Here is a 10,025-nt window from a genome sequence, read left to right as displayed (position 1 = left end):
AGGAATGTGATTTTGTAAAAATTAATGTGACTTGCAACTTGAACCACTACAAACACCATAAACAATCTAACATATATCTCTAGCCTTACTTTTGCAGGACAGCCAAGAATAAATACGCAACAGAGTACAGCTAAATATTTTGTTTCAGCTTTTTTTCCCCACAGTGCCTACTTGCCCCAAAGACTACTCTCCATAGCAGCAAAATCATATCTACTTTGTTTTTTTCTCCACAAATTTGTTAGAAATGCCAGTTATCCACTACAGAGTGCAAACCTATCACAAGAAAAAGCCAAGTAACTATACTCAAGCCAGATAAAGTATTACACTAACTGCAGACTTGCTTTTCTAACAGGACAAGTAAAATGCAAAAAGCTTAAAAAGCTTCTTACAATAGCTTTCCTTACGCTACGTCACCCAAAGTAGCAGCAGGTCTCAGCAATGCCAGTTCCAGATTAAAAAGCCCCAAGGCGCTTATCAGAAGAAAAATGCCATCAGGAAGCAAAGCAAACAACATACTAATGTCATCCCAGCCAAAACTGTCCCATCACACCTGCACAGTTAAACACCTCAAACTGACACTATTTCACAATTTAAGACCCATGGAGATGTTACCCCTCAGAAGCTGGAGCAAAGCAGGGAGAGCGAGAAATAAATCCAAGTATCCTTCTTACACATTTGCCAAAACCTTTTCCTGATCTACAGGATGATTTTCAACAGAAGATACCACAATGAAATTGTCCTCTGAGGGTTGGATTTTTTTTTTAAATTAGAGTTTCCTAGGAAATACAGAAGAGTGGAGTGGGAGCAGTTCACCTGCAACTTTTCTCCACTTTGCTTAATCACTAACAAAAGATCTTCCTTCCAAGCTATTTTCCTCGGGGTTTTTTTTATTTATTTAATAGATGTCTACCCTGGGGATCACATTCTACCTGGGTATTGGATTAAAATGGGTTTGGGAGAGGAAGGATGTGCTTCCACATAAAAAAGTGGTTTTTTTTCATAGGGCTCAGTGGCAGACTGTCAAGTTTGAAATGGACTGTTTTAATGCCAGTGGGATTTTACTGTCTTTTTGATTTACACAGGTACCCAGTGCCCAGGACAGCATGGTCTGTCATCTGAAACAAAACAGACGCAACTACCAAGACCAAGGTCTCTCGGGTTCCTTCCCCCCTGTATCTGGGATAGATAGCCCTGCCAAGCACCCATGATATTTTTCAAGGGAAGCAGGGTAGAGAAGCTACATGTTTAAAAAGCGGAAGAGGGGCTGCTCTCACGCTTTCTTATGTACAAGATTGGAGAGTGGGAAGATGGGAAGAAGAGATCACATACCTATTCCCACCCCTTTCCAGGTACCCTTCAGGAACCACCTCATCATCCTTAAGTTTTAGTTATTCTTCAGGTTCTTCTGGTCTTACTGATATTTAGCCAGGCAGCTTCTTGTTACTTTAGAAAAGGCTAAAAATATTTTTGCAGAGATAAAACAGGAAAAAAATATTAAATTAAGCCCTTCCTAATTTATTGTGTGTCTGTTTTCATTCCTTCCTGGATTCAAGAGCAGACAGGGCTGGGCATTACAGCTGTCAAACACCTCCAGTAAATTAAGAATTAGGAAGGGAGACCTTGATCCTAAAAAAAAAAAAAAGAAGAAAACTTCATAAAGCCAAGAAAAAATGGCAGGAGAGAGAAAACAGAAGATTATTACCATAGCGGCTGTCTTTGATACAATCACAAACATGGAGAACAAAGATATCCTAACCTCCCTACTTCCTCAAAGGCAAGAGTACCATGGAAGACAATTCATGGCTTGGATAAGGCTTATTGCAGCAGTTGTACTTTGGATGTATGCATGGGTAATGTCCTCTGTGCATACACATAGAATTAGTCAAAGGGTTTTTTCAAAGCCTGTAGCTTTTCTTCTAACCCAAAATCTGCAGCCAAAGGCCAAGCGTTGAGGACCCTGTCACGCAGTATCACCACATTAAACCTCAATGTGTCATTTTGACACACACACTCCCTGTTAATCCAGACTCCGGCTTCCTGAAAGCTCAAGTATTTCTTTTGTAGTTCAAGGTATTTTAAATGGGAGATTGATGGGTAAGCTAGGAGTGCTCCGCACTCTCAGAGGAGATGGGAACGCTAAAGGACTTCCAACACCCCCACCACCACCACCATTTGCCAGCAGTCAACTTCAGCCCCTTGCAACCACAGCTGCCAAGAAGGGTCAGGGCTGCACTTCACATGCAACTTGGGCCACTAGAGAAAGTCTTTGCTTAATGTTCTCCCTCTTGGGCAGTTATGATCTTCACATTATAAACCATGCTCTTACAATACTCTTATTTTTGGATTGTGAGGTTGAGAGTTGACTCGTGGCAGGCTCACCTTCCCATCACTCGAAAGCTCACTGTGTTACAGCTGCTTCCCTGCTACTACCTAAATAACTGGGGGCATGGCAGACAGCATACACTTAAAAATGCAACCTTAGGAAGTGAAATCCTCATGAAAAAGAGGGCAATAAAAAGCCTGGTGAAAAAGCATGGGACTCTCCTCCCCCCCAACCTGTTGCCTCTTCTCCACTTGCTGCTATGCAAGAGTGCAGGGGACTGCCAGCCACACAATCCTAGGTCTGGGAGCAGAAGGGAGGAGGATGAGGAGCTGGATACAAAAATGCAGGTTGACAAGGCAGCTGAGCTGGTGCAGCTGCTGTGGATAGGCAGCCATCCCATCCCAGCCACACACTGCTGCTACTCCCCTTCCACAGCTCTGCTATTCACCTAACCCCAGCAACCCATTCAGTTTGAGAATCTAGCATAAGACTAGTCCGGGAATTAAAAAAAAAAAATCCCTGCCAGGTTTTCACACTGAAAGGACTTGCCAAAGACACAAGTTATGGGAGCCAAATTGCACCTTGTAGCAGTAGCTAGGTCTTCGACTAGCTCAAGCTTCCCTTGCCTCACAGTCAGCATCCCTGTATTCCAAAAGCAATCTTCCACCAACAGAGAAGGGTGGGGAAAAAGAAAACCAGAGCCTTCTCTTACCTTTCAGTAGCATATTTATTTGCTTTCTTGACGAGTTAAGCGTTAGGCAGAAAAATCTGAGCCACCCATTTTGTGTCTGCTTAGCATGGAGCTGCACCAACAAGGATGGACAAAGCAGAATCAATACTAGTGCCAAATAAGCCTCTGCTTCCCTCATGGAGTGAATATAGCACACGTGCAAAACTTATCTCACCACAGAAAAGGACATCACACAATTAGATGGCTCGAAAGAAAGGAGCCAGGGGATGGAAGCTGAAGTGTGCAAACAGCCAGTGCCTGGTGGGGAAAAGCAGTAAGAGGGTAAAGAAAGGAAGGGAAGCATGTGGCTCACCATTCTGATACAAGAGCAGAAGGACACTTCAGACTAAAACTGATCTAAGAAAGCCTTACACCCAGGCACAGGCACTCACTGGAGCTGGAAGTCATACTGGGATAGGAAGCGTCTTTGAAGGTAGTTCAAGAGTGTGGAATATATTCTTCAAAGAATTCATCATATCTGTCTGCTTCAAGGGCAAGGTACACATCCCTGACTTCCTTTTTTTCTAATTGTGTAAGTTAAGCTAACAAAAGATACGACATTTTGATATGGGATTTGCCTCAGTACAAAAGGAACTTCTAGATGCCTAGGCCTTTCTTGTCTGAAGAAGAATCTGTGTGCACAAGCATTTGGTCATTTTCTTTAATATACACACCAGCACATACACTTAAAAAAATCCCCTCAGCAAACTATGAAGAGGATAGGATACCCCTCCCACTGTGCAATCTTACACCCTGGAGAAAGAATAGGGATAAAAACCACCCAAACAAATCCTACAGCATGAGATGCAAGCCACAGGGTTTTTTTAAGCATACTGCTGAAAATAGTCCTTTTACCCTTCAGGGTTTCTTAGACTTGTGTTTAAAGACATTGGGGCAAGCCACTGGACAAACAGCAAAGCTGGGTTACGTGAACCAGGGTTGGGGTGAGTGGGTTAGAGCAAATGCTTTCTGCTAGGGCTGATGACATGAGAGAGGAGACTAGGTTTTAACCATTTTGCTTTCACCTTTTCTAGTGAAGGAATTCTCCACTCTAACACCTGGAGTGGACACCAGCAGGCTCTGGACTTCAGGCTCTGGTACACCTTGTGATAAGCAAGCCCACTATTTTTTTTTTTTGTTTGTTTTTATAAATGAAATACGGATCATTTCCTTACGATCTGCAGTGAAGGGAGAGGTGGCAAAGACTAAGTTCTCCAGCTTTGTTTTCAGAGGTGAAGATGTAGGTGATGACTTAAATATGAAACTTAGACAGCTGCACTTTTTATGTATACAGAAAAGAGCATGCACGTAGAAGAAGCCTTTTTTCACCACCCCTAGGAGATTCAGCAGGACTTGCCAACAACATTCGGGAGTGTGAAGTACATAAGTATATTATTTAAGTACACTGATTCCATTAAACAGAACCATTTGTTTTCGTCTTCTCTGCAAACACATCTGTCTAAGTGCTCCAGCTTCGCAGGGCACACATGGAGTTTGGAGCATTATCCATGGGGACTGTGTGTGGTTGGAATAAAGCAGAGAGATACAGCAGTTGTTAAGGAAAAAGAGTAGTCAAGTCTTTACTAGTCTGACAGTTCCTAAAATAATGTTGCTTCACTTAGGAACGAACATGCTTATCTCTGATCTACAGAACCTGACTAAAAGGTTACTCTTCCCTTGCCAGAAAAGCATCTTTAGAAGTTTATGAATGCCTGAACAGAGCGGCTGAACCCTGCCAGATGACTTTATGGTAAGAGAAGGAGGCAGGAAGCCACCTCCTCACATGTGAAAAGAACACTTACAGAAGAAATTTAGAGGATATACATAAAAAAGTGAGTTTCTAGTATTCAGAGCTGTATGTGGCTACCTCATTATTTTACTGAAAGGCACACATACTAAAAGCTTGGACTCTGAAGAGTGTTTCCTCCTCCTCAGTTGCTTCTAATGAATATTTTGAACAAAAACCAGCTTCTGCCTGGAATTTGCGAACCCCTGAAAACCACCATCATTAGGCAGCATGAATTGTGTGCATGCAACTCTGAAAAGCACAGCAGTTAGCTGCCTATTGGTATGATCAAGGATTTATGACTAGTTACAGGATTGCCGAGGAAAAAATCCCCTACGCAAATCATTGTATTTATGTGGTAAACATCATTACGCTAACTTTAAAAGCACGTATTTCCCACAAGGAAAAGTTAAAGTTCTGTAATTATACCATAATTAAGTCTTTACTTACAAGTCATGTGAGCCTAAAACCTTTATCTGTCTTCAAATGCAAAAGTGGTAGCACAGCTGTAACCATCCCTGCATAGACATGGGCAAGGCAAGGCTTACAATTCCCTCTCCTTAGATCCAGCAACCTTGTAGCCAGGATTTGAATGTCTAGAAGTTTATCTGCTTTTTCTGCCTGCACTGGTTGGTCTCGTGCTGTATTACCTCTTGAATGTAAGCCTTGCCTTGCAAAGAAATTCACGCCTTCATTTGCTAAACAAAGTTGGAGGGAAAAACGGAGCTCTTCAAAGTTTTAACATAAAGAATTCAATTCTTAGAACATAAAATGGCAGGTGGGGCTGGCTTTGCGCTTCCCTTTCCAGTGGCTTATGGGAAGTAGGAAAATTCAGCATCTTTTGCATTGTGCACCGTGCCTACAGACACCCCCCATCCTGCAGGATTACCAGCATCTAAGCATTCAGAAGAGAGAAAAAGAGTAGCTAATATTGCCTGAATTTATCAGAATGCTTCCTGAAATGTACAACTCCTCCTTATTCCAAAGGACATTATCACTTTCCATAGTATTTTCCTGAATCAGGGCCTAAAAGCATGCTTGCAGAAAGGAGATTATATTTTGGCAATGTTTTTTTGCACTGACAGTGCTCAGCTTCTGCTGTCAACTAACTGGCATTGAGCAGAGCAGTCCAAGAGCTCAACTTGCCTTCCCAGGTATTCATATTCCTACTCCTAAGCATCCCTTTGCTACATCTGCAAGGCAAGCCACATTTTTCCCTTGGAAGCCAGCTACTTGACAAGCCGGGGCGTTCTCAGTTTCTTGCCAGCACAAAGAGGAATGTGCTGTTGTACAGTTACAGAAAAAAAGGCTTTCAGAAGTATTACTCCTGGTTCTTTGCACGCAGCACCAAGGTCACATCTAGCTGTGTGTCAGGCAGCCTCAATAATTCCCAGTTCCACTGCAAAGTGACATTTCAGCCAAAAAAACCCCTATCATCTTCAGGAAGAAAGGCACCATCAGTACAGATGGATGTTGCATGCTGGTGACAAGTCATGCAGCAGATCCTTCTGAAATGTGCTGCACACACGCAGACGTCTCTTGGAGTGAAGGACTCCAAAAATCCTTAGTCAGAGCTTGAAGTTTTGGACTTAAAAATGTAAGTGATACCAAGAAGCACAAAATTCTGATAGTAATTTCTCAGATGGACCAGGGAGTTTTCCAACCCGTTAGACAACCTCAAGGAATACCAAGATGCTTTCTGCTGCTTTAACCTTTAGCTTTAGCCCCTTTTACAAGCTGGAAAGGCAGAACAGCACGAATCCAGGAGCTTCTCCACTGCATAGTTAGCTGAGGAGGAACGAATTATGTTGAATATTCACAGGGACTTCTGAACTAACTATTCCAGAAGAAAACATTGGTAGTCCAGAGTTTCCAAACAAGTCCACCAACCTCCTACATTTTAATTTCAGTAAGAGACTGTATACTCACAGGAACAGAAAAATTATAGTGTTTTGACTATGCAAATCATGGTTTACAACAATTTATATAGATCTTCCTTCCTTTGTCTTCAGCAATTGCTTAAAAAAACCCAACCAACCGAAACAGCGGCAGAGAAGATTTCAACCCAACTTGAAAATATACCATCACCTACAACTTCAGTTTGTCCAATCAGTATTAATTGTCATCAGTTCCACAACTTCTCTAATGAGAATTTACAATACCTGGGCCTTAGGAAAACACCACATTGTGAGATAAGACCCCATACCAGCTAAATAATAATAAGTGATAGGGCAAAGTGCTAAGTCAATTGGAAACCGTTGTCTCCAGAACCAGAAAGGCAAGCAGCTAATTAAAACATTGTGTGGGAGCCTGCATGAGGTGTAAGAGAGCGCTGGGCCACAACAGGCTTTGGATGTGTGCCCGCATACAGAAACACACTATTTAAAGCAACAACAGTTTGGAGAAGCAATGTAACATTCATACCTCCTCAGCCTACTCCAGAAAAAACACCCCCTCCCGAAGCGTTTTATAAGCGGTCTTCTTTATAGAAGTCGCCATGGGTTTCCAATTTTCTTGTTTGACTCAAAGGATTATTTTAGATCTCAGAGGTCAGAGACTAATCGGGGCAGGAGAAACAAAAACAAATGAAAACCACTTATCCTTTAGTCCACATCTAAAGATCAAAAAAGAAAATCAGCTTACGAAACAAAACATTTGCTTCATTATCCCTCTTGTGGGGAAGCTAGACTTCAAAAAAGGTAGGGATCTGGGCAAAGTCCAGAACCTGCTCTTAGAAATGTGTATCCCTGTGCATGAGATTGACACCCAGACTATGCACAGGACACTTACGAATGCGCTTACACCTTGGCAGGGACGATTGCCTGGCTATCATACAACTGCTCCCCTTCCAGTATTACTTACCGATCGATACTCGTAATAGATTTTATCATATTCACTGCCTCCAATTGTGATTTCTGGAATGAAGCGAGGGATGGCTACAGGATCCAGCACTCCAGATTTGTCCTGAACACTGAGGGAAAAGAAAGAAGGAAAAGAAAGAAAAAGGAGCAGTTAGTCCACATCCTGCCCCAAAGACAGCAACATCAATTCTGAGTTTGACCAAATATTAAACAACTACTTTTCTGTTAAATAATACTTCCACAGGTTTTGTCTATTTTCTGGTTATGATGAATACATAGTCCTTTTCGCCACACAGCTACTGTGTTTCTTCCCCTCTTCACCCTTGCCTCCGAGCTTGTTCCTGCTCCAGCTTCTCCATTCCCTCCTCCAGGTTTTCCCCCCCCCGGAGATGCTCTGTCATTTCTGGGAGCCTTTTCCATAAGGCACCTCTAGCTTTTTGCTTTCCTATATAAGCAAGGTAAAATCAGTGGTTTTGTTCAACCTCACACACTATCTTGCTGTATCAACCTCATTTAATTGCCTCCTCTTCAACTAGTTTTCAAAAAAAATGAACCCTCACAAAGATTAAAGTAAGGTGGTGCTCTTCCCCAAATTCCCATCCTAAATGGATCAACACTGAGGCAATCACAAGGCTTGGAAGCAGGCAGTGCCCCTAGCACTCCGCCTGGGAGTAACCAGGGGAAGCTTGCTGCAGCAGCTATAACGACAGGTATCAGGATACACCAAAGATCCATGCTGCACGACACCAGCGCTTTCAAAACACCCCAAACTTAAAATGTCTGAGAAACTGCTAGAAAACCACCGTCTGCATACCAGTATCATACATAGACCAACACTGCCACCTATGCGTATTTGGCAAAAAATACAGCCATTTGCAGTGGACAGTGACCAAACTGTAAATTCAACACTTGAAACTCTGCAAATTGTGTTGTTTTCAGTGAATTGCATTTCTTTACAAATATTTACATACACGTAAAGCATATGCCCCGAGCTAATCATCTTTAGGCAATTCATTTTTTTCCCCAAATCACTAATTTTGGGACCTTACCTCACAGCAGTGAACAGTTTCAACAAGTAAACTAGTCTGCTAATGTATGCTAACACGCACACTGTAAATTATCCTACTACAGACATATAAGTGAGGAAATACAATAATCTAGTAAAAGTTGACATGGGAGAAGGTAAGGATAAATACCTTTTGACAAGACCAGGATGAACACCAGAGATGCTTCCTATAAACTACTACATTATGTATCTTCACATACATTAAATGTGTATTTCACGTGCCGGAAGCCAGGAAAATGAGCCCTCCTTTACCTCCTTACCAACACAGCAAGAGTTCTTTTCATGACATGCTAGCACTGGCCCTCCTGTGGGCCACTCCCAGCCTTCCCAACTCCAGGACAGCTGGGAATAACTGAGCTGGGATGGAAGAGCTTGCCCAAAACAGTGATCTGATGATGCAAACCAGTTTCACTTCTGAATCCCAGCACACTTCAGGAACAGCACATTTGCACCTGTTAAGTCTCCTCTCTTGGGGTTCTAGCAAGACGGAATCTAATACCCACTGGCAATTAACCTTGAACTAAAATAAACAGACCCCAGCAGAAGGCAGCCCTTCAGGTACCAGCTCTTCATTACTTAAGTGCAGTCCATCCTGCAACCACCCTTGTAATCAGTACCGACACTGTGACCTTTAATCTGCATGTTCACTGAGACAAGCGGTGGTCAAAACAGCAAGCTAAGAGTTTTGGTCTGAAAAGGACCACATGCAGGCAGTGTTTGAAGACCTTGTTGAGCTCAGACTTAACAGCACAGGTTGTGGAAGATCCAACTCAACTATCAGTAAATAAACATCTCTGTCCCTTCTTCCCACAGAAACTGGAGAGTCTGCTCTCCGCCAAGTAGCAGCAGATGTTCTGGACTTTACAAGTCTGTAGGAGAAAGCAGATAAAATTCGCCCAGACATACGTGAAACGTAACTTGACACACATAAACTGAGCGCAGTAGTCAACTAGTCTGCAGTTAATCCATTCCTTCATGAATCTCAGCCAAATGGCAATTGTAGAGGACAATTCCCAGGCACAATTTATTTTAGTTAGTGGCCAAGATGGAAAACCTGATGCTCTTAAAACTTCTTTGCTCTCACAACCACTGCCTCCAAAGAAACCAGTGCACACCAAACAAAACTCAAACCTAATGCTACCAAAGATGGATTCTCCAGCTTCAGCTCTGCTCTGTACCTTAAGAAATAACTTTGAATACTAAAAGCACCACCCAAAGACACCTGCCACAACAATGCCTTTAACCACAAAACCACATTC

At 42.5% G+C, this 10,025-nt stretch overlaps 1 protein-coding gene across 1 annotated transcript in view; it reads right to left on the bottom strand.

The window, feature by feature from the left end:
* NDUFA10 (NADH dehydrogenase (ubiquinone) 1 alpha subcomplex, 10, 42kDa) overlaps positions 1 to 10,025 on the bottom strand; it is a 40,991-nt gene that overhangs the window by 6,604 nt on the left and 24,362 nt on the right. The window contains exon 8 of the mRNA XM_010291855.1: positions 7,702 to 7,810. Coding sequence (XP_010290157.1) covers positions 7,702 to 7,810 — 109 coding nt within the window. The remainder of the gene's footprint in view (positions 1 to 7,701; positions 7,811 to 10,025) is intronic.

The sequence above is a fragment of the Phaethon lepturus genome, unplaced genomic scaffold (assembly GCF_000687285.1).
Source record: "Phaethon lepturus isolate BGI_N335 unplaced genomic scaffold, ASM68728v1 scaffold25287, whole genome shotgun sequence".
NCBI classification, from domain to species: Eukaryota; Metazoa; Chordata; class Aves; order Phaethontiformes; family Phaethontidae; genus Phaethon; species Phaethon lepturus.
Note: the sequence above shows the minus strand (reverse complement) of the source record. Positions and strands in the feature narration are given on the sequence as shown.